Source organism: Balaenoptera physalus, assembly GCF_965194825.1.
Source record: "Balaenoptera physalus genome assembly, chromosome: 11".
In the NCBI taxonomy this organism is placed as follows: Eukaryota; Metazoa; Chordata; class Mammalia; order Artiodactyla; family Balaenopteridae; genus Balaenoptera; species Balaenoptera physalus.
Genome location: NC_138896.1, coordinates 59,021,176 through 59,046,428, shown reverse-complemented (window position 1 = coordinate 59,046,428; position 25,253 = coordinate 59,021,176). Strand labels below are relative to the sequence as shown.

General features: G+C 42.5%; 1 protein-coding gene across 1 annotated transcript in view; it reads left to right on the top strand.

Moving 5' to 3' along the window:
• Nucleotides 1-25,253, top strand: part of SUSD5 (sushi domain containing 5) — a 43,488-nt gene that overhangs the window by 8,966 nt on the left and 9,269 nt on the right. Inside the window, exons 2-4 of the mRNA XM_082411864.1 lie at nucleotides 1,940-2,117; nucleotides 7,047-7,165; nucleotides 16,464-16,652. Coding sequence (XP_082267990.1) covers nucleotides 1,940-2,117; nucleotides 7,047-7,165; nucleotides 16,464-16,652 — 486 coding nt within the window. The remainder of the gene's footprint in view (nucleotides 1-1,939; nucleotides 2,118-7,046; nucleotides 7,166-16,463; nucleotides 16,653-25,253) is intronic.

Here is a 25,253-nt window from a genome sequence, read left to right as displayed (position 1 = left end):
TTTAAGCTAAATCCATGGCTTGAAGTGTCTTAGACATAAATTTTTGTTAGGACTACAATTCCAAATGAGGATTAGCACTTGGCCTCCTAGCACCAAGACAGCTCATCCAACAGTTCTTGAGAATGAGGGGAGGGGATATTTTTTATTCTTGTTCCCTCTTATCTTGAGACTTTAACCCTTCAGACTCTCAGATTCATGTGTGCATGTGACAGTGGTAGAGTGGGGAGGAGAGGGCTATCAGATTCCCTACATCATGTGAGCTCTGGGCTTTCACTTTTATCTCTCTTGCACAGGGGCTTGGCCATCAAAATCTCTGTTTAATTTCATAGCATTTTTTTCCAGATAGGCAAATGCTATTAATACAAAAGTGTCTTGGGGTGCATGCTTACTTCTCCAGGTAGGACCATCAAGTATAGTTGTTCAGGTCGTGTACTGCACATTGGCACCATATCTGAGGGAGCTCCAGTCACCTACAGATATGTTTATTGTGAAAAGTTTTTGCATTTTTTATTATAGCTTTTGGTTCCAAAGCTGGAGAGATTACTGTATTTTTGTAATAATTTTACAGTAGATGACAGTTAAGTCTCTTATTCTAATAAAATCAATTTATTATGATAATTTTGCTGACAGATGGAAGTGAAGTATGCCATTTTAAGTGAGTTTCTTCTCCCCTGCCTTTATTTTAAGCTTGACAGGGTCACCCAAGGCACTGCTTCGTCCTTCCGCGAGGCTCCTGGGGACCCCAGCGCTCCCTCCTGCACCATGGTTTTCTTGCCTAAAGCTGTCCTTTGCTTTCAGACTCAGCTCCCACCTCTGCCTGAGTTCACATCCTATTCCACCCATCTGTCGCACATTTTTCGAGGCCTGCTACCTGCCCATAGACTGATGTGGTGCAGGCAGCCAGGGTGCACCAGACGTGGCTGCTGCTGCCTTGTCCAGTGGGGAGAAATGCAGCACACTCATTGTAGGAAGGACCTGAAAATGTCCTAAGACAATGGGACAGACAGAAGGGAAGCAACCTGCTGTCTGTGGTCACCCCAGGGCTGGGGCAGCAGAGGAAGGCAGAGCTGAGGCTGAATCAGGGTCTTGGACACCAAGTGACCCAACCTAAAGGAACCTAGGACGCTGAGGCTTGGCACTTGGTGTTTGTAAAACATCTTTTTATTTACTTATTTTAATTTAATTTTTTATTTTTATACAATTTTAAAGGTTACCTTCAATTTACAGGTATTACAAAATATTGGCTATATTCCCTGCGTTATACAATATATCCTTGAGCCTATCTTACACTCAATAGTTTGTACCTCCCACTCCCCCAACCTCCATATTGCCCCTCCCCCTTTCTCTCCCCCCACTAGTAACCACTAGTGTGTTCTTTATATCTGCGAGTCTGCTTCTTTGTTGTTATATTCACTAGTTTGTTGTACTTTTTAGATTCCATGTATGTGATATCAATTCTCTGTCTGGCTTATTTCACCTAGCACAGTGCCCTCCCAAGTCTATCCATGTTGCTGCAAATGGCAAAATTTTGTGCTTTTTTAATGGCTGAGTAGTATTCCATTGTATATATATATGTATACCATATCTTCTTTATCCATTCGTCTGTTGATGGACACTGAGGATGTTTGCATGTCTTGGCAATGGTAAATAATGCTGCTAAACATCTTTTTAAAAGGAAGATTTGAAGGGCTTATCCAGATAAACATGCCAGAACAGGCGGTTAAATTTTTTTTAAGTTAAGAGGTAAAACTAGATTAAAACACCAGTGTAACTGTCATCACAGTCCAGGGACGAATGCAATGGGGTAGTTGCTACACTTAGATCTTTAGGCAAGTGGGAAACTACAGTTCTGATAGGCATCTGCCAGAGGGTGAGTTTGCTGAGACTAAATTCCCATGGATCCTAGAGTCAGCCTGTGTCCGTGCTTGTCCTCACACAGGGAAGCTCTTTGTGCTGGAGTCTCAGAATGGCTCTCAGGGCCTGGAACTAGAGGCCGCTCAGCTTTCCTGCAAGAGCAGAGGCGCTCACCTGGTGTCTGCGGACGAGCTGCGGAGGGTGGTGCAGGACTGTGCCTTCTCCGTGTGCACCACGGGCTGGCTGGCGGACGGCAGCCTAGGGTAAGTCAGGCCAGCTGGGGGCGCTCTCCTGCCAACTCACCCCGCCTTGCCATCAGGGCTGATACAGGGTTCAATAGAGGTGCCAGGATAGACAGAGTGCAATGGGCTGTGGCTTCCAGTATATTCTTGTTTTGAGTTAAATATAAAAACAAAATGTTAAACAAAATATAAAAACAAAAATGTTAATTAAAAACATTTTTCTGGAGTTCTGTCACAGTTTTTTCCTCTTTACTTTGTTATTCTGAATTTCCTTTCAAGTTACAAAAGAATAAAATGCTTGTAAAAATTTCAAATAATACAGATATATATAAAGTGCAAAGTGAGTTTCTCTCTTCTTCCCCACCTCAGAGGTAATGACTCTTAACTATTTGATATATATTCTTTATCTCTTTTTCTCTGTGGATATTCATCTGCGTCCATGGGAAGAGGAAGATGGTATGGAGGTTTTAAAATATAACCACGAGGGACTTCCCTCACGGTCCAGTGGTTATGACTCCGTGCTTCCACTGCAGGGGGCACGGGTTCAATCCCTGGTCGGGGAACTAAGATCCCGCATGTCCTGTGGCGCGGCAAAATAAATAAAAGTTCAGAGTCATCAGATCAATTTTAAAAAATGATAAATTTAAATAAATTTTAAAAAATAAAATAAAATATGGCCACAAATTCTTTCACATTACTCCCATTGAGAAGTGGGGTTTATGTCCTCTCCCTGTGAATCAGGGACAGCATAGTACTGCCTCGACCAGTAGAATACAGCAGGAGTGATACTGTGTGACTTCTGAGGGTAGGTCGGAAAAACCCATGGTCAGATTTCTGGGGACACTTACTTTTGAGATGCTACCTAAGAAGTCCTAGGAAGCCCAGGCCACGTGGAAATGCCTTATGTATGTACTCTCACCAATAGCCCCAACTGATGTCCCAGCCAATAGCCAGCATTAACTACCAGAAATGTGAGTGCAGATGCCTCCAGGTGATTCTAGCCCCCAGCTATTGAGTTAGCCAGCCTGTGAGTCTTTCCAGCTCAGCCTTAGACATTATAGAGCAGAGACAAGCCTTTCCCATTGTGCCCCATCTGAATTCCTGACCCATGGAATCGTTGTGGAGAAGTAATTCTGTGGCCAGCTAGGAGAAAACATCCCATTAGTGCTGTTAACTACTCCATTAGTCATAAACAGAGAAGGCAGGAGCCATTCCACGTTTTCCTTCATGCCACAGGAATGTGAAAGAACAAATGGCCTCCAAAAACTACTTTGCTTGATAATGACCCAGAAGGTGTCTGGCTGGGAGATGGCCATAGAAAACACATGCAACCATGCTGATTCACATCTCCAAAGGTGCCACATGTGAAGCAGCAATTGAATAAAGAGAACAACTGAGGTTACTTCCGAAGCTTTTCAGTGAATCTGGAATTGTGGCTCTCTCTGCTTTGTATTTCACATCCAAGTTCCTAAATAGACAAAATATGTCCCGTGTATGCATGTTTCCATAACATAGTCAAGTATGGATATTTTTCATAACTCTGTCAGTATCGTTATATCAGATAACCAGGGTATTCTAAAGATTCTAAAGAGCCAGCTTGGAGCCAGGCTTAGGTCTCCCAGGCATTACAAATTGAAACTGAGTCACTGGAAAGGTTTATCCTCTCTGGGTTTCCTGTAAGGTGTTAAGACATGTTAATGGATCTCTAACTTGCTTAGATGCTATTTTGTTGTTGTTGTTGGCCACACCGCACAGCTTATGGGATCTTAGTTCCCTGACCAGGGATGGAACCCCAGCCCTCGGTAGTTAGAGCACGGAGTCCTAACCACTGAACGACCAGGGAATTCCCTTAGATGCTATTTCTTTAAAGTAAACACACTTACTTGATATATTTACTACATGACATATTAAAATAGTTTTCCATGTTAATGTCTCTGGAACCAAGAAGTATCTGACCATTAGTATGTACATTTCACCGTGCATCTTTCCTGCACAGCCATCTCCCCTCCCCACTAAAAACTAATTATTAAATGCATGGTGCATCTTGCAATTGATGGCATAGTAGCCATATAGATCTGATCTGTATCTCCATGAATTTATATTCAGTATATACATATATCTAGAAGGTGGAGATCTAGAATGGTGAATCTAGAATTTGGGGCTATTTGTCTCCTGGGAGCTTTTACAGATTTCATAAAGCATGTCTGAAAAGCTGAGAAGCAACTTAGATAGCCTCATAGGACTAGGAGAACAGAGATTTGAATTCAGGTTTTATGTATGTGGGGGCCAAGGGAATCCTTTTGCTTAGGGTTGGAACACTGAAGGGCTGTACCCTAGGAGTCACAGTAAACTGGAACAAGTACACAGGCCCTCAAAGGAGCTGCAGCATAGCTTCGAATCCTCTGAAGCCATGAGTTTGGATTGAGATGATACTAGAGTTCCAGTGTTCCAGATAGGTAGCAGAACTGATTTTAAAAATCTTCTCTGGAGGAAAATAACATCATCCTAGACAATTTATTTCCACAAACTATTTTAGCAAGTATAGGATTTGTCAAGCAAAATAGAATAACCAGTCACGTGAGGAGACAAGGCAACAAGATAAAAATAGCCAATAGAAACTCTAGATGTTAACACTGGTAGATACAAACTTTAAAAGAACTCTTTAAAATGTTCAAAGATACAAAAGACAAAAAGGAGAATTTTGGCAGAAGACTGAAAAGTATAAAAATAACCAAATGAAAACTCTAGAAATGAAAAATACAGTAGCTGAAATTAAGAACTTAATGGATGGATCTAACAGCTGATTTTAAGAGTCAAAGAGAAAATTAATGAACTAGAAGGTATTTCAGAGGAAGATGTCCAGAATAAAGAACAGAAGAAGAAAGGATGAAAATATAGAAGAAAGAGTACAAGGCAAAGAAGATGCATGTAATTGGAATTCCAAAAGGAGAAGAGAAAGAAGACAAAGCAAAAGCAATATGGGACTTAGCCACAACTGTGGAAAAACATCCACACACAGATTCAAGAAGCCCTACAAAGCCCGAGTAGGATACATAAAATAATTTCACGACTTGGAACAACATGGTAAAACTGGTAAAAATCAAATATGAAGAAAAACTATTAAAAGTAATAATAAGAAAAAGAAAGAGTACCTTCAAAGGAGCAACAATAAACTGACAGTGAAAGCCCCAAGACCACTGAATGAGGCCTTCAAAGTGCTGAAAGGAAATTACTGCCCACCTAGAATTCTATACCCAGTGAAAATGTCTTCCAAGAATAAAGATAAAATAAAGAATTTTCAGACAGACAAAAGGTGAGAGAATTCATCATACATGATCTGCACTAAAAAAAAAAACAAAACACTGAAGGGTGTTCTTCAGGCAGGAGGAAAATAATTGCAGGTGATGGCCGGAGATGCAAAAAGGGATGAGTGGAAAAAGTAAATATGGGGGTGAATTGGAATTATGTACAGATGGTCCCTGACTTACAGTGGTTCAACTTACAATTTTTTTTAACTTTATGATGGTGCAAAAACATTATGCATGCAACAGAAACTGTTCTTCAAATTGTGAATTTTGATCTCTTCCCAGGCTAGTGATATACTGTCTGATACTCTCTCATGATGCTGGGCAGTGGAAGTAAGCTGCAGCCCCCAGTCAGCCATGTGATCATGAAAGTAAACAACTGATAAACTTATAACCATTCTGTACCAAGACAACCATTCTGCTTTTTCACTTTCAGTACAGCATTCAATAAATTACATGAGATGTTCAATGCTTTATTGTAAAATGGACTTTGTGTTAGATGATTTTACCCAACTGTAGGCTAAAGTAAGTGTTTTGAGCACATTTAAGGTAGGCTAGGCTAAGCTCTGATGTTCAGTAGGTTTTGTGTGTTATATGCATTTTTGACTTACCATATTTTCAACTTACAATGAGCTTTTGGAGATATAACCCTGCTGTAAGTCGAGGAAGATCTGTAATTATATAAAGCAGTAACAGTAATACTAAACACTAAAAAATGGTATATCAGTCAGGAAGTGTTTTAAGTATGTTAATACATAGTATTTTAAATTGGGTTGTTGGGAAAGAGAGTAAAAGTAACATTAAATTTTAATAAGTCAAGGAAGCGTGTTATAACCTCTGTGGTAACCACTAAAAGAATAGTAAAAGAACATATAACTTCCAAACCAATACAGAAGAAAAGGAGATTGCCAAAAAGAGATTCAAACAATCAAAATACGAGAAAGAAAAGAGAGGAAGAAAGGAAGAATGGGCAGAACTAATAGAAATATGGCAGATTTAAATTCAAAGAGATCTGTTACTAAATTAAGCAGATGTGATGCTCTGATTAGAAAACAAGGCCATCAGGTGGATTTTTTAAAGTTCTACTATTTGCTGTTTACAAAAGATATCCTTAAATAAATCATGGGGCAAAAATAAATTATAATGGAAATTCACATATATGTAGAAATGAATGATATTAAAATATAACATACTCAAACTCATGGGATGCCACTAGTGCTATACCTGGAGGAAAATGTAAAGCGTTAAATGCTTGTGTTAGAAAAGGAAAGAGGCTGAAGGTTCATGAACCAATGATCCATCTTAAGAAATCTGAAAATAACAGCAAAACAAACACCCCAAAAAGAAGAGAACTAATAAAGAGAAGAGAATTTTATGAAATAAAAACCAAGCATATACTAGAAGAGATCAACAATGTATTGCCTCTGAATCTTGAATTGATATATGTGACCTCAACTCAAGCACCACCTATAACTTCCTGCTTTTAGACTTCTGGGGAGAGTATTGATACTTTATCATATTGATACTTTCAGCCAAAACTCCTGAATCAGGAAAATCTCTGCTGATTCAGCGCTGACAGAAGAAAAGAATTCTTTCCCAGTTTTGGTTAGTTCTCCTAACCCAGTGTCTTCTTTGTCTGTTTTAGGACAACCATGTGTAGCAAGGGGAGTGGTGAACAGCAAATCATGAGAGCTGTCGATGTGAGAATTGAAAGCAACCCGGTTCCTGGTGGCACATACAATGCCCTGTGTATGAAGGATGAAGGTCAGTGCCAGAGCCTTTGTAAAGGTTTTGGAGGGTGTGCTCGTGGGGGTTGACCTCTTAGGTTGTTGTGTTCTATAGAAACTGACCTTAACATGAGGATTCACTGACCATCATGAATCAGGGAGACTGCCAAAGAAAAGCCAACAGGGCAGTGGGGAAGTGGACAGGGAAAGGAAGGGGGAAGGCAATGGTGCAGCACTAAGCAAAGTCCACAGTGGCTGTGAGGTGGGGGGGGGGTACCTTTGGCTCAATCCTGCAGGGAATCTCTGGAGACAGTGACCACAGGTCACCACGGGTTTCCTGATCAGGGGTGAGAGAACAGGGGTATTGATACCACTGAACTTGTCAGTCATTGTTTAAGGGCTGCTTCAGGGAGATATAAATTCCTGGACTCTTCTGGTTTTCAGTGTGCTCAGACAAAGAATTACGATAGCTGAGTCACCCTCCAACAAAGATGCACAGATGCCCACCCAGAGCCCCTGTGCATGGGAATGGTAAAGGGATCTAGGAAATATGGGCAGACCCCTGACAGCATGCGCTGCAGCTGCTGATACCACTTACCCTTTGGTCTGTCTTCATGGGGGAAATTTTTCTAAAAAGAAAAAAAATCCTTTTTTCCCGAAAGGAAATTTATAGGATTTAGGAAACTGCTCCTAGAAAGAAAAATTCAACTTCCTTCTGGGAAATCAGCTGAGTGGTGAGGAGAAAACCATAAAGGAGTCTCCAGGGCAGCGTTTCATGTGCACTGGAAAAAGTATACCTTCATTATCATAAATACATGCTGCTGAAAGGGAATGTCCATGCAAATGGGGAGAAAGCGAGCTGCTTACTCATCAGTCATAGAAATCAGCACAGGTACTGCCAGGCTGCACAGTGGTCCCATCTGGGAAGTTTTAAGAAATACTGATACCTGGGTGCCAGCCCTAGAGATTCGGATATAAATGTTCTGGACACTGGGGTTTCTTAAAGCTGCTCAGTGACTATAACATGTAGCCCAGTTTGAGAATTAGTTCTCTGATGCAGAGTTTCCCAAAGCTCTCTGATGATGAGAAATACCAGATGAACTTATTAGAAATGCAAACCCTCAGGCTGCATCCCAGAGGCACCAAATCCCAATCTCCAGGGAAGGGGTCAGAGGAGTTGGTAAATCAAAGAGCCACTGTGAACCCTACCACCCTGGCTGGTGCTTGTTAGATGTTTATTGGTGGTAGGCTTCTCTGCTGCCATGGCATCTCCCTCCAGGAAGGGTTCTACATTTGCTGATTGCAGTCAAGCAACTGAAAGATGTGGCCATGGAAAGCCCTGGGGAGAACAACATCCATGGTTTGTTTTTTTAAAAACCACATAAATAAATGAAAACGATCCTTTGAATCTCAAACATAGGCAAAGGTTCAGATCCCTGAGGGAGACGGGAAGATCCCACGTGCCGCGGAGCAACTAAGCCCGTGCGCCACAACTACTGAGCCTGCGCTCTAGAGCCCACGAGCCACAACTACTGAAGCCCGTGTGCCTAGAGTCCATGCTCTGCAACAAGAGAAGCCACCACAATGAGAAGCCTGCGTACCACAAGGAAGAATAGCCCCTGCTCACCGCAACTAGAGAAAGCCCGTGCAGCAACAAAGACCCAATGCAGTCAAAAATAAATAAAATTAAATTTAAAAAAGAAAAGAAAAATGTCAAGGATAAGAAAGAGAAAGAGGGAATTCCATGGCTGTCCAGTTGTTAGGACTCCACACTTCCACTGCAGGGGGCGCAGGTTCGATCCCTGGTTGGGAAACTAAGATCCTGTAAGCCTCGTGGTGCAGAAAAAAAAAAAAAAAAAAAAAGACAAAGAAAGGCAAGGCAACTGTTTTGGATTAAAATAGACTAAAAAGACTTGACAACTAAATGTAATTTGTGATCCTAGATTGTATTTTGGACCAGGAGAAAACAGCTATAATTGATGAAATCTGAATATGGATTTGAATTAGATAATAGTATTGTATCAATGCTTAAATTCCCTGATTTTGGTAACTACTGCAGTTATGTAAGACAATATCCTTGTTCTTGGAAATATATACCAAGGTTCTTAGGGACAAAGAGACATCATATCTACAACTCATTCTCAAGTGGTTCAGAAAGGAATTACAGGGACTTCCCTGGTTGTCCAGTGGTTAAGAATCTGCCTTCTAATGCAGGGGACATGGGTTTGATCCCTGGTTGGGGAACTAAGATCCCACATGCCGCAGGACAACTAAGCCCACACGCCGCAACTAGAGAAGCCCGCATGCCGCAATGAAGAGCCTGTGTGTTGCAATGAAGCAAAGACCCAGAGCAGACAAAATTAAAAAAAAAAAAAGAATTACAGATATAGATACACATGTATACATATTCATGTATGTATACATACACATATATGTATGTATGTGTTTATGTATGATATATATTTTCTCTCTCTCTCTCTCTCTCTATATATATATATCTAGAGAGAGAAAATGATAAAGCAGATGGGGCAAAATGAAAACACATTAGTAAATCTGGATAAAGGGTTTATGGGAGTTCCTTATTTTTAAAATTTTTCTGTAACTTTGAAATTATATGCAAATGAAAATTTCCCCCCAAATGGTCTACATACTCCTCCCAAAACAACAATAACAACAACAGGAAAGCACAAAACAAAACAAAGCAAAAACAAAAACAAAAAAATAAAGCAAATTCATGATGCCTATCAGCTTATGTAAGGACTGATGCCATTTTAGCAAGTGAGCCCTGTGTGGGTGTCTTTGAGTCAAAGTGCTCAAGAGCCCCGCATCCAGGGCAGTTTGCCTGAGCCTAGCTTGCCCGCCTCCCCTCCCCTCCAGGTCAACAGGGAGAGGCTTGGGTGGGGGAAACTGGAGTCTTGGTCCAACAGGGCCTGACTTGTGAGGAGGCTTCAGATGGGTGATGAAGGGGCTCAGGAACACATGCTGAGGTGGGATTAGGGTCAGAGGGCTGCTCTCTCTTGGACTTTCCAGAAAAGCAGGATGGATTCCCCACGATCCCTCAGAGAGAGCTCGGCCCCTGTTCCTCTGCCTTTCCTCCTTTAGAAAGAGCATGTAAACGGCTCCCAGATGGCTCTTCACTTTTCCTCAGGGGAGCCTTGTAGGCAGTCAACAAGGGATTATCACAGTAAGTGAAGTAAGTCAGACAGAGAAAGACAAATACCTTATGATATCACTTATATGTGGAATCTAAAATATGATATAAATGAACTAATTTACAAAATAAAAACAGACTCACAGACGTAGGAAACAAACTTATGGTTACCAAACGGGAAGGGGGGTGGGGGAGGGGTAAATTAGAGATTATTAGCCCATACAAACTACCACATATAAAATAGCAGATAAAAACTACTACATATAGGGATTTCCCTGGTGGTCCAACGGTTAAGAATCCACCTTCCAATGCAGGGGACGCAGGTTCGATCCCTGGTCGGGGAACTAAGACCCCTACATGCCGCGGGGCAACTAAGCCCGCGCGCTGCACCTACTGAGCCCGCGTGCTCTGGAGCCTGCACGCCATGACTAGAGAGAAGCCCACGCGCCACAACGAAAGATCCTGCATGCTGCAACTAAGGCCCAACACAGCCAAATAAATAAATATTTTTAAAAACCTACTACATATAAAGTAGATAAACAACAAGGTCCTACTGTGTATATATATATATGTGTGTGTGTGTGTGTGTGTGTGTGTGTATACATGAATCACTTTGCTGTACACCAGAAACTAACATAACACTGTAAATCAACTATACTTCACCAAGGGAAATATGTGTGCCAAAGGAAGGTAAGAAGCCGAGAAGAGGCTCCTGGGGAGTGCACGTGAGGTCTGGTTCAGCAGACACCCGGGTGCAGTATCACCTCTAAAGGTTGCCTTTTTCCTGATGATGCTTCATTGCACCTAGCCCTGGGCTGCTGCTTCTCTTCGGCAAGACAGGAAGAATGAAGGGTGCTAACTCCAAAAATGGCAGACATATGCCTCATAAAGAGCCCAGAAGGAAAACAGCCTGTGGAATGTTCAGGCAGCTTCCTCCTGTGTTTCTTTTTTGGATAAAGTTCACCATGAATGTAGACGTTTCTCTGTTTCCTTTCAGTATTTTTGTTTCACTGACAGTGAATTTCCAGCCCTGTGGTGACCTCACTTTAATAAGTGAAGTTATTTTTAACCAACTGGATGCTGATGAAATGAGCTGCCTGCACTTGGGTTCTCTGGCTCAGCTTCTCTTGGCAGCTTGTCTGTGGAGTCAACAGCATGGGGTCTGGAGGCTTCAGGTCTCCTCTCACCTTCTCGCTGCAGCACCCAAGGCTCACTAAGGGTGTGCTTCTGTTTCTCCCCCTCTAAGCCAGGGCTGGCCTGCCTGCTCTCCCCGCCAGCCCACCTCACCTTCTTAGCACTGTATTTCACCTCCCCTGCATATGTTACTCCTACCTGTATCTCCCTTAAAAATAGAAATGGAATGATTCCCTTCCTTAACGTCTTCAAGAAGAGAGCTGAGGGAGTTCCCTGGTGGTCCAGTGGTTAAGACTCCACACTTCCACTGCAGGGGGCAGAGGTTCGATCCCTGGTCAGGGAACTAAGATGCCCCAAGCTGCAGTGTGGCCAAAAATTAAAAGAGAGCTAAATGCTCACCTCTCAGGTGAGCAGGAATTTTTGAGAGTAGCCACCTCCCAGGTCTGCTTGAGAAGGCGCTGTGCCTCAAGATTGGCTTTGGGGAAATTCCAGCAATGATGGGAGACTGGAACCAATGAACTGCAATGCTTTGAGCAGCTGACAGAACTTATCCAGTTCAGGGTCTCCCGAGGGAGTGTGGAAGAGTCTGCACTCTTTACCATTGACCTGGCACTGGCCAATTTTTCATTTATTTGTCCAGGGTAACGCAAAGCAAGGCTCAGACTTGTGGGTGCTTCAGATAGATAGATAGATAGATAGATAGGTAGGTAGGTAGGTAGGTAGGTAGGTAGGTAGATAGATAGATAGATAGATAGATCGGTCGATCGATCGATAGATAGATAGAGATAGAGGACTCCTCTCCACCCTCAAGGAGTTGACGGTGTATAAGGACAAGCAAGAGATGAATGAGTTTCCATGGCAGAAAGGAGGAACGTAATTAGGGAGACTTCCTGAGGCAGTGGCAGCTGAGGTGGAATTTGAAGGATTTTGTTCTGTGGGGATAATGGTTAGGGAAAGGAGAAGAGGACATTGCAGAGAAAACAGCTGGAGCACGGGCTACAAATCTGAGATCCCAGTGGTTCTGGGGAGACTAGCTCTGGGTGAGCCCTTGTCCTAGTGCTTCAGAGAATGAGTTGGGTTTGGAACATCCCTGCGGGCTCAAGTGGCTGCTGGGCAGGTCTGAGGAGGCTGCAGAGAGCAGCCCAGATAATCCCACTGCAGTTACTCCCAACTTGATCTATAGATTCAATGCAATCTCAGTCATAATTCCAGCAAGTTATTTTGTGGATATGAACAAACTAATTCTATAGTTTATATGGAGAGACAAAGACCCAGAATAGCTAACTCATGATTGAAGAAGAACAAAGTTGGAGGACTGACATGACTCAACTTCAAGACTTACCTAGAGGGAGGGATAGATTGGGAGTTTGGGATCGACACGTACACATATTTAAAATAGATAACCAACAAGGACCTACTGTGTAGCACAGGGAACTCTGCTCAATAATCTGTAATAACCTAAATGGGAAAAGAATCTGAAAAGGAATAGATACATGTACATGTATAACTGAATCACTCTGCTGTACGCCTGAAACTAACACAACATTGTTAATCAACTATGCTCCAATATAAAATAAAATCTTTTTTAAATTAAATTTTAAAAGACATAAAGATGCAGATATCAATACGGTGTGGTACTGGTGAAAGAACAGACAAATATCAATGGAATCAAGTAGGAGCCCAGAAATAGACCCACATAAATATAGTTAACTGATCTTTGAAAAGGGAGCAAAAGCAATATAATGGAGCAAAAATAGTCTTTTTAATATAGGTGCTGGGACAACTGAACATCCACATGCAAAAGAAAAGAATCTAGACACAGCCCTTACACCCCTCACAAAATTTAACTCAAAATGGATCACAGACCTAAATGTAAAATGCAAAACTACAAAACTCCTAGAAGATAATATAGGTGAAAACCTAGATGACCTTGTTTATGGTGATGACTTTCTTGATACAACACCAAAGGCACAATACATGAAAGAAGTAACTGTTAAGCTGGACTTACTTAACATTGAAAACTTCTGCTCTGCAAAAGACAGTGTCAAGAGAATGAAAAGGCAAGCCCCGGACTGGCGAAAATATCTGCAAAAGACATGTCTACTAAAGGACTATTATTCAAAATATACAAAGAACTCTTGAAATTCAACATTAAGAAAATGAACAGCTCAATTTAAAAATAGGCAAAAGACCTCAACAGATACCTCACGAAAGAAGATACACAGATGGCAAGTAAGCATATGAAAAAATGCTCCACATCATATGTCGTCAGGGAAATGCAAATTAAAACAATGAGGGACTTCCCTGGTAGTGCAGTGGTTAAGAATCTGCCTGCCATTGCCAGGGACACAGGTTTGAGCCCTGCTCTGGGAAGATCCCACATGCTGCAGAACAACTAAGCCCGTGCGCCACAGCTACTGATCCTATGCTCTAGAGCCCGCAAACCACGGCTACTGAAACCCGCACGCCTAGAGCCCGTGCTCCACAACAAGAGAAACCACCATAATGAGAAGCCTGCACACCGCAACGAAGAGTAACTTCTGCTCACCGCAACTAGAGAAAACCCACGTGCAGCAACGAAGACCCAACACAGCCAAATAAATTAATTAATTTAAAACAAAAAACAAAAAACAATGATTTACCACTTCACATCTAGTAGAATGGCCAAAATCCAGAACACTGGTGACACCAAATGCTGACAAGGATGTGGAGCAGCAGGAACTCTCCTTCATTGCTGGTGGGAATGCAAAATGGTACAGCTACTTCGGAAGACAGTTTGGCAGTTTTTTACCAAACTAAACATACTTTTACCATGCGATCCAGCAATCACAGTTCTTGATATTTACCCAAATTAGCTGAAAACTTAAGTTCACACAAAAACCTGTACATGAATGTTTATTAGCAGCTTATTTTCCTAATTGCCAAAACTTGGAAGCAACCATGATGTCTTTCAGTAGGTGAATGGATAAATAAACTGTAGCATTTCCAGACAATAGAATATTATTCAGTGCTAAAAAGAAATGAGCTATCAAGCCTTGAAAACACATGGAGGAAACAAATGCTTATTACTAAGTGAAAGAAGCCAGTCTGAGAAGGCTACGTACTGAATGATTCCAACTATATGACATTCTAGAAAAAGCAAAACTAGGGAGACAGTAAAAGGATTGATGGTTGCCAGGAGTCAGGAGGAATGAATAAGTGTAGCACAGAGGATTTTTAGGGCAGTGAAACTATTTTGTATGATACAACAATGGTGGATATATGTAATTATATATTCAAAACCTATAGATTGGGTTTATACAATCAAAACCCATAGACTGTAGAACATGAAGAGTGAACCCAAATGTAAACTGTGGCCTTTGAGAGATAATGACATGTCAATGTAAGCTCATGGATTGTAACAAATGTACCACTCTGGTACAGGATAGTGAGAAGGCTGTGCCTAGGTAGAGACAGGAACATGGGAAATCTCTGTACCTTCCACTCAATTTTGCTGTGAACCTAAACCAGCTCCAAAAATTAGTTTATTAGTTTTTTAAAAAGCAGGTACTCGGTAATAAATATGATGTAATCCTGTTTATGTTAACACACACACACAATATCATATATTATCGCTTATATGTGGAATCTAGAGAAATGGTAGAGACGAACTTATGTGCAAAGCAAAAACAGAGTCACAGATGTAGAGAACAAACTTACAGTTACCAAGGGGGGAAGAAGAGGGTGGGATAAATTGGGAGATTGGGATTGACATATATACACTACTATGTATAAAATAGATAACTAATGAGAACCTACTGTAAGCGCAGGGAACTCTACTGAATGCTCTGTGGTGACCTAAATGGGAAAGAAATCTAAAAAAGAGTGGATATATGTATACGTATGACCGATTCACTTTTCTGTACAGCAAGAAACTAACACATCATTGTAAAGCAACTCTACTCCAATAAAAAATAATAAATACACACACACACACACACAGACAGCTACATATGTAGTATACGTATGTGCATCTCTATCAGTATTTATTTGTAAATACCAAACAGGTAACAGTGTTACCATCAGGGTCGAGGTTGGGGGAGGGGAAAGGCATCCTCTACTCTACAGTCTGTAATATTTCAGCATTTGACAAAGAGTACCACTTGCTGCTGGGCACTGTCTCTGGGGCCACCTTTCAAGGAAACATTAGAGGATAATATTGCCTGGCAATTTAAAAATACAAAGTTGTGGGACTTCCCTGGTGGTCCAGTGGTTAAGAATCCATCTTCCAATGCAGGGGATGTGGATTCAGTCCCTGGTCGGGGAACTAAGATCCCACATGCCGCAGGGCAACTAAGCCTGTGGGCCACAGCTAGAGAGCCTGCATGCCGCAACTACTGAGCCCACACGCTCTGGAGCCCACATGCCACAACTAGCGAGAAACCCGAGCGCCGCAACGAAGACCCAACACAGCTAAATAAATAAATAAATAAATAAATAAATAAATCTTTTTTTAAAAAATAAAAAATAAATAAAAACACAAAGTTGTAGCACTTTGTAGCACATTTATTCATTCAACAAGTATTTTTTGAGTGCTTCATCTGTGCCAGGCATTCTGCCAGGTCCTGGGGATACCACGGTAAAGGAGATCTCAGTTTAAGGTGCAGGCAACACCCATGGGGGAGAGGGGGTTGCTTTCTGTTTTTCTTCTTCTATTGTTACGTTCCTTTTGGATTAACCCAATATTTTATATTATTCCATTTTACTTCCTCTACAGGCTTCTTTTATTTCAATATTTATTTATTTGGCTGCATCAGGTCTTAGTTGCAGCATGCAGGATCTTTGCGGTGCATGGGCTCTAGAGCACATGGGCTTAGTTGCCCCAAAACATGTGTGATGTTAGTTCCCCGACCAGGGATCGAACTCATGTCCCCTGCATTGGAAGGAGGATTCTTAACCACTGGACCACCAGGGAAGTCCCAAGGGGTTGCTTTTTAAGTTTTTTTTTTCCTCCCAAGCTGAAAAAGTTCTGCAGAGTTTGGGAAAACTTATTGTGATTCCTTGTCCTCAGAGAAGCCGTGTGGAGACCCACCTTCCTTCCCACACACCATCCTGCAGGGCCACACGGGCTTGGAGATGGGGGATGAGCTGCTGTACCTGTGTGCCCCCGGCCACGTGACGGGCCGGCGCGAAACAGCCTTCACCTTGCTGTGCAACAGCTGTGGGGAGTGGTATGGCCTGGTCCAGGCCTGCGGGAAAGGTAAGCAGGAAAATAACTCCAGGACAGCTGTATGGACTGCTCCTCCTGATGAGAATTTTCTGCTGCTGCCCTGCTGTCTTGCTCTACTCCCTGGGCTGCCCCGTGAGTCTGAATAAAATTATAGCTGAGGCTAAAAAGACTCCTGGTGGGCATTTAGCTCCCGAAACCTGATCTGATTCCCCCAGATGTCCCCATTCCATCATCATCGTATGCCTGGGGGCGAGGCTTCTGCATCCCACCCCTGCCCAGCCCCCTTGGGAATTCTCCCAATGGCAGAAATCACTCTCTCCTATGACTCCTACACCATGGACCTCATGTCAGACCCTGAATTGTTCCCTGACCTCATAGGGTTCCTTTCTCCCCAAGACTCCTTCAGGGCCCACCTTCCTGATCCCCCATGACATCTGGGTACCAAGCGGAGGTTGGCGCTATAGAGGGGGATGACTCCAGCACCACAATGTTACTGATTTGTAGGACAGTTGGTCCCCAGAATGTCCGGCAGATCCTATGGGAGAACCATGATGAGACTAGGGTGCTGTCTTGTCTGTGAGCTTCATCCATGTTGTTGCCTGAGCTGTGGTTTTTTGTGTTCATTGCAGTTTACTATCTATAGTGTGAATACACCACCCATTATTTCTGCTGGTGGTCATTTGGCTTGTTCTCGTGTTGTGACTGTCGAAAATTTACGCTGCGGTGATCGTTCTCCTCCACATCATTCGTTTCACATGTGAACACATTTCTTTTGGTTGCTGGCAGTGGAGTTGCTGCCCATGGGGTAGGTGTGTGTCCAGATTACGTGGATCCTTCCAGAGAGTTTTCTAAAGTGTTTTGACCAGTTTACTCTCCCAACAGCTGTGTATAAGAGCTCTGTTCCAGCATCCTCACCAACCTTCGGGATTGTGAGACTTTTTACCTTTTTACCTATCTGGTGACTACTCCATGGTGACCTGTAAAACCCATGTCTCTACCCAAGCACTTATCTAATCGGATACTATTAGCATTTACTCAGTAAGTGTCTGTCCAAGATTTTTGCCCATTTCTCTAATTGATTTTTTATGTTAATGTTGGATTTCTTTTTTATGAAAACTTTCTTTTTTTTGTTGTTTTGTTATTGTTGTTTTTTTATCAGTCATCAATTTTATACACATCACTGTATACATGTCAATCCCAATCACCCAATTCAGCACACCACCATCCCCACCCCACCACAGTTTTACCCTTTGGTGTCCATACGTTTGTTCTCTACATCTGACTCAACTTCTGCCCTGCAACCCGGTTCATCTGTACCATTTTTCTAGGTTCCACATACATGCGTTAATATACGATATTTCTTTTTCTCTTTCTGACTTACTTCACTCTGTATGACAGTCTCTAGATCCATCCATGTCTCAACAAATGACTCAATTTCGTTCCTTTTTATGGCTGAGTAATATTCCATTGGATATATGTACCACAACTTCTTTATCCATTCGTTTGTTGATGGGCATTTAGGTTGCTTCCATGACCTGGCTATTGTAAATAGTGCTGCAATGAACATTGGGGTGCATGTGTCTTTTTGAATTACGGTTTTCTCTGGGTATATGCCCAGTAGTGGGATTGCTGGGTCATATGGTAATTCTATTTTTAGTTTTTTAAGGAATCTCCATATTGTTCTCCATACTGGCTGTATCAATTTACATTCCCACCAACAGTGCAAGAGGGTTCCCTTTTCTCCACACCCTCACCAGCATTTGTTGTTTGTAGATTTTCTGATGATGCCCATTCTAACTGGTGTGAGGTGATACCTCACTGTAGTTTTGATTTGCATTTCTCTAATAATTAGTGATGTTGAGCATCTTTTCATGTGCTTCGTGGCCATCTGTATGTCTTCTTTGGAGAAATGTCTATTTAGGTCTTCTGCCCATTTTTGGATTGGGTTGTTTGTTTCTTTAATATTGAGCTAAATGAGCTGTTTATATATTTTGGAGATTAATCCTTTGTCCGTTGATTCGTTTGCAAATATTTTCTCCCATTCTGAGGATTGTCTTTTCGTCTTGTTTATGGTTTCCTTTGCTGTGTAAAAGATTTGAAGTTTCATTAGATCCCATTTGTTTATTTTTGTTTTTATTTCCATTACTCTAGGAGGTGGATCAAAAAAGATCTTGCTGTGATTTATGTCAAAGAGTGTTCTTCCTATGTTTTCCTCTAAGAGTTTTATAGTGTCCAGTCTTACATTTAGGTCTCTAATCCATTTTGAGTTTATTTTTGTGTATGGTGTTAGGGAGTGTTCTAATTTCATTCTTTTACATGTAGCTGTCCAGTTTTCCCTGCACCACTTATTGAAGAGACTGTCTTTTCTCCATTGTATATCTTTGCCTCCTTTGTCATAGATTAGTTGACCATACATGCATGGGTTTATCTCTGGGCTTTCTATCTTGTTCCATTGATCTATGTTTCTGTTTTTGTGCCAGTACCGTATTGTCTTGATTACTGTAGCTTTGTAGTATAGTCTGAAGTCAGGGAGTCTGGTTCCTCCAGCTCCGTTTTTTTCCCTCAAGACTGCTTTGGCTATTCGGGGTCTTTTGTGTCTCCATACAAATTTTAAGATGATTTGTTCTAGTTCTGTAAAAAATGCCATTGGTAATTTGATAGGGATTGCATTGAATCTGTAGATTGCTTTGGGTAGTATGGTCATTTTCACAATGTTGATTCTTCCAATCCAAGAACATGGTATATCTCTCCATCTGTTGGTATCATCTTTAACTTCTTTCATCAGTGTCTTATAGTTTTCTGCATACAGGTCTTTTGTCTCCCTAAGTAGGTTTATTCCTAGGTATTTTATTCTTTTTGTTGCAATGGTAAATGGGAGTGTTTCCATAATTCCTCTTTCAGATTTTTCATCATTAGTGTATAGGAATGCAAGAGATTTCTGTGCATTCATTTTGTATCCTGCAACTTTACCAAATTCATTAATTAGCTCTAATAGTTTTCTGGTGGCAGTTTTAGGATTCTCTATGTATAGTATCATGTCATCTGCAAACAGTGACAGTTTTACTTCTTCTTTTCCAATTTGTATTCCTTTTATTTCTTTTTCTTCTCTGATTGCCGTGGCTAGGACTTCCAGAACTATGTTGAATAATAGTGGTGAGAGTGGACATCCTTGTCTTGTTCCTGACCTTAGAGGAAATGCTTTCAGTTTTTCACCATTGAGAATGATGTTTGCAGTGGGTTTGCCATATATGGCCTTTATTATGTTGAGGTAGGTTCCCTCTATGCCCACTTTCTGGAGAGTTTTTATCATAAATGGGTGTTGAATTTTGTCAAAAGCTTTTTCTGCATCTATTGAGATGATCATATGATTTTTATTCTTCAGTTTGTTAATATGGTGTATCACATTGATTGATTTGTGTATATTGAAGAATCCTTGCATCCCTGGGATAAATCCCACTTGATCGTGGTGTATGATCCTTTTAATGTGTTGTTGGATTCTGTTAGCTAGTATTTTGTTGAGGATTTTTGCATCTATATTCATCAGTGATATTGGTCTGTAATTTTCTTTTTTTGTAGTGTCTTTGTCTGGTTTTTGTATCAGGGTGATGGTGGCCTCATGGAATGAGTTTAGGAGTCTTCTTCCTCTGCAATTTTTTGGAAGCGTTTGAGAAGGATGGGTGTTAGCTCTTCTCTAAATGTTTGATAGAATTCACCTGTGAAGCCATCTGGTCCTAGACTTTTGTTTGTTGGAAGATTTTTAATCACAGTTTCAATTTCATTACTTGTGATTGGTCTGTTCATATTTTCTGTTTCTTCCTGGTTCAGTCTTGGAAGGTTATACCTTTCTAAGAATTTGTCCATTTCTTCCAGGTTGTCCATTTTATTGGCATAGAGTTGCTTGTAGTATTCTCTTAGGATGCTTTGTATTTCTGTGGTGTCTGTTGTAACTTCTCCTTTTTCATTTCTTATTTTATTGATTTGAGTCCTCTCCCTCTTTTTCTTGATGAGTCTGGCTAATGGCTTATCAATTTTGTTTATCTTCTCAAAGAACCAGCTTTTACTTTTATTGATCTTTGCTATTGTTTTGTTTCTATTTCATTTATTTCTGCTCTGATCTTTATGATTTCTTTCCTTCTGCTAACTTTGGGTTTTGTTTGTTCTTCTTTCTCTAGTTTCTTTAGGTGTAAGGTTAGATTGTTTACTTGAGATTTTTCTTGTTTCTTTAGGTAGGCTTGTATAGCTATAAACTTCCCTCTTAGAACTGCTTTTGCTGTATCCCATAGGTTTTGGGTCGTCGTGTTACGAAAACTTTCTTAATGTGTTGAAATTTTCTCTCTCATCCTGTGGCTTATTTTTTCCTCTTGGAGTGTGTTTTGATGAATAGTGAGATTTTGTTGTCTCAAACTCTCTGTGCACAATTAAAAATTTGTTTTCTTGTTATTGATAGACTGACACGTTAGTAAAAATGCAATAAAAATGAATTAGCATAAAACTAAAGGAAAGATATTCTAGATACAAATAAAAATTTTCCTTAAATAGACGTAAAATTCCCGTCAAATTGTTACAAAGGCTTCTAAAAACTTCCTACTTGCTTGTCACATACTAATAACAAAGTTACAGAGTGGGACAAGCCCCTGAAACACAATTTGAGCCATTTTTTAGTACTTTCCTCTGTTGCTGCTGCTTTGTGGCAGGCAGGAGCTCCTGCCAGTTCTGATGGATTCACCTGTCTGAGAAAATGAGGCATAAGACCTGACTTCCTGCTTGTTGAATGTGTCACCTCAAAGCAGACCCAAACTCACCCTGAGGTGTCAGTGAGTTGGCTGGGTTTCTGGCGAGGCACCGAGGCTACACCATCCCACGAGGCACACCCACCACTCAAATGGGTTGTTTACTGGCCCCAGTAGAATGAGAACTAAATGAAGGTTTTGTGTGTCTGAAATGGTGTTTATTTTCTCACTGCAAAGCAGAGTCGTTGGAGCTTTCAGCTGCTGGGCAGGAATTCTGGTTTCTACACTTAGCTGAATATACAGACCGTTATAGTTTTCATTACTCTGTAGATTTAACATTTAAAGTATCTGTGTTATTATAAGTGTGTGTGTGTGTGTGTGTGTGTGTGTGTTACAAGAATATTGTCACCAGGTATTTGACTCCACCTTATGTGTATTTTTCCAGTGAACACCAACTTTTTTTGATTAAGGAACTGCTTGAAGTTGGAGAAAAGTCATCTTGAGAGGGTGGGCCGAACAAGGGTTTTGGAGTTGGACTCATCTTGGTTTGGACAACAACATTCCTTCTACGGTCTATTGGCCATTCATTCATTCACTCTGTCCCCCTCCCTTCATCTGGCAGGGTCCCAGGTACTGTGTAATCAACGTTGAGCAAAACTGTCCCAACCCTAAAGGAAACTAGTAAACTGAATACCTTAGGAGAGACAGAGAAGCAGTAGATGATGAGGTAAAAGGGAAAGCTGGAAAACGAGGTGTCCCAAGTGAAATTTTAAAGGAAGTGTGTGTTCCCAGGTGGAAAAAGTGCTCAAAGGCTGCACAGGTCCAGTCAATGGAAGCTAAAAAGTGTGCACTGGTTTCACAGCCTAAGAAGGTTCTGGTAACCTCATGTTTTCAGTGTGTAACTGGGGAGTGGGATGCACCTGGGCGGAACTGCAGCGAGCACAGGAATGAGCTGGAGTGAGGAAGAGGGCCAAGGCAGACAACTTCTGCTGTTCACAGAGAGAATTGGGGCAGCGGTGGGGAGGGGCAGAGGGTAGAGCTGCAGGAGGATCAGGGGGCCAGAGAGGTGGAGGGGTTGTTTTGTTTTGTCTGCTTGCTTGCTTTTGTTATTCTAAGATGGGAAGTACCTCACTCAGAACAGGACCTGTGATATGGTCTGAGCTCAGACCATATTCTTTCCCTTTCACTCTCGCGCCGACGGAGGAGGGTATTAGGCCCCTCACTGAAGGATCTAAAGGGATTTGTGCGACGCTGGCTCCTTGCTCCCTTGTGTGTTACTGACTCCAGCTTCCTGTACAACAGATAACCAAAGGCGGGCTGTGACTTCAGCTGTCTAGTACTTGGGTGAGAAATTGGTCTCTGCCAGCGGGCATCTCAGATTCTGGAGACAGCAAATGATCCTTCCAGAAAGGCATGGCCTGTGTGGCTTTAGGACTTGGTGGAGACCCCGTGGGCAAGCAGCCGGGGACCTTCTAACGTGTAGCTCCCAAGCATTCCAGACTTGTGGCCCCAGCTGCCCCTCGCCTCCAGGGAGCACTTGTCACTTCTGCACTGGGCTCGGCCCACAACCCTCCCTACACATCATGTGGCTGTCTGTCAAGAGCCCCCTGCCCCCAGCCCAGAACGTTTCCTTATGTTTCCTGTGAGGTGCTGGAGCCCGCTCCAACCCCTCTAGCAGAACCTGCCCCAGGGGCCCCTGCCCCTTATTCCCCTCATGACCTCTTCAGGCCCAGAGAGCCTCAAGGCTCGGGTGCCATGGAAGTCAAGACAAAAGAACCTGGGGCTCAAACGAGTTTGGTCTCGGAGATTGCAGGGGCTTAGGAGCTCAGGGCTACTAGGAAGACTGTTCCACTCAAATTTGTCACTGTTTGGGCATCTTGAAGACTGGCTAGATGACTTGGGTTAGATTCTCTAAAAGCAGAGCCTGTTCAGATGTCCATGGCTTGTTGAGGGAGAAAGGGAATAAGGGAGGCAGGGAAGGTGAGAGGGAGGAGTTAAGGATGTGGCCTCAGCTGGATCCTTGCTTTGCCTGATCCCTTGGGGAGCTGGGGAGCATGAATTGCACCACAGGGTTGGTCCCACTTGGAAGCAAGGGGACCGGCCTGAGTTCCTCCATATTAGTCTGTCATTGGCTGCAGGCTGCTGTGCACGGAGGGCAAGGCGGGTTGCAACCCCCCTAACTGAGGCTCCCATTTCTCCAAGGGCAGTCCTCCAGAGGAGTGGCAGCTGTGAACTCTCAGCTGCCGTCGCTCACAGCAGCTGGGGGATGGGTGCACTGGTCTGGGAAAGGGGACATGAGCACCGACAGCGTCCACTACAGTGGAGAACTTAGTTGCTTATTAAAGCATCAGTTCAGGAGAGCAGTGGTTTAAAGAAAAATCAGTAAACTGGGGACTGCCTGAACGAGCGTGATGAAATTTAAACTTTGAATGGTGAGCGGGCATGAATGAACAGGGGCACGTCCACCTGGGTGGTCAGTGAGTGGCCAGTGCAGGAGGGTGCCTCAGGCACACACTGCCCACCCAGGTTGTATGTTCACCTCGACGTTATGGTCCAGCCTCAAGTGGTGCTGGTGAAATCTCTCACTTAGCACAGGGACTTTAGCCTTGACCATCAACCTGAATGGGTGGGGACTTCTTAAACTGCCATTTTCTCCCCTCTGCGTGTTGGTATTTCTCTAGCTTTGGTTCCCAGAGTCCAGGTCTGGGTCTGGCCATTTTGTTTTCCATTCTCCTCCCCGAATCCACAGTTGGTTTCCATTCCCAGTTGGGCAGCATGAAATGTTTGTCATACCTCTCTAATGTTCTTGGTATCCAACTATGATTGGTTGTTGCCCTAATTATAGACAAATCCTGGTGCTTTGCTCCTTACGCATGTGCGCAGATTTCCATGCTATATGTGGTTTTCTTTGGGCTTCTTATTATACGAAGTCCCATATCTTCAAGGCCATATCTCTGGCCACTTGTACCCTAGGAATAGTCTCTGACCTCCCAGCACTCCGAGTGGCCACCCCTGGCCACGTGACCATGGTACCACACGTGCTTCCCTGGGCACACTGACCATTCCCCTACTTGCTGTCCTGGGTGCTCATTGCCTTCAACACCTCTGCCCTCTCCTAACTCAGCAGCCAGTGGTCCTATGGCCTCTACCCTGGTCTGCAGATACCCCAGGAAGGGAGAGACTCATAGACCCCTGCTCTCTGATTTGCCCCTTGATCCTCCTTTAAAACTCGCCCTGGGGACTTCCCTGGCAGTCCAGTGGTTAAGATTCTGAGCTTTGACTGCAGGGGGCACAGGTTCAATCCCTGGTCAGGGAACTAACATCCCACATGCCACGTGGCGTGGCCAAAAAAAAGACAACCTGCCCTGACAAAGGGTATCTGCTAAGACAGGCTCTGAAAAGCCTTTAAGATTTTCCACTCCAAGCTCCATGGTTCTGTTTGTGCTTTCTGGTCTGTAGGATCAGGAAAGTGAGTGACACCAAGCTTGACCTCACTCTACCAGCCCTGCCACCTCTGAGTCCAACAACAAATGGACAGCTATTCTTTTTCCCTTCCCTGGTCTGTTGCAGCTGTGGAAACAAGACCCATTCCCCATTTGGGCACTGAGAAAAGAGCTGTCGTAAACCATGCCAAACCTGTTCCATGTCATCTCTGTTTTGGAGTTGTTTTTTGTCCTTGTTTCGTTTTTTTTAACAACTTTCCTGAGGTTTAATTTGCATACAATAAACAGTAACCATTTAAAATATAAAAGTCTCTGAGTTGTCACAGATGTGTACACCCATGAAACCACCACCAGAACCAAAATACAGAACATTTTCACCTTCCCCAAGTCTCCTCATGTTCCTTTCTGCAAGAGGAGTTTTATACACTTTATCTCATTTCATCTTCACAAGTCTGAAA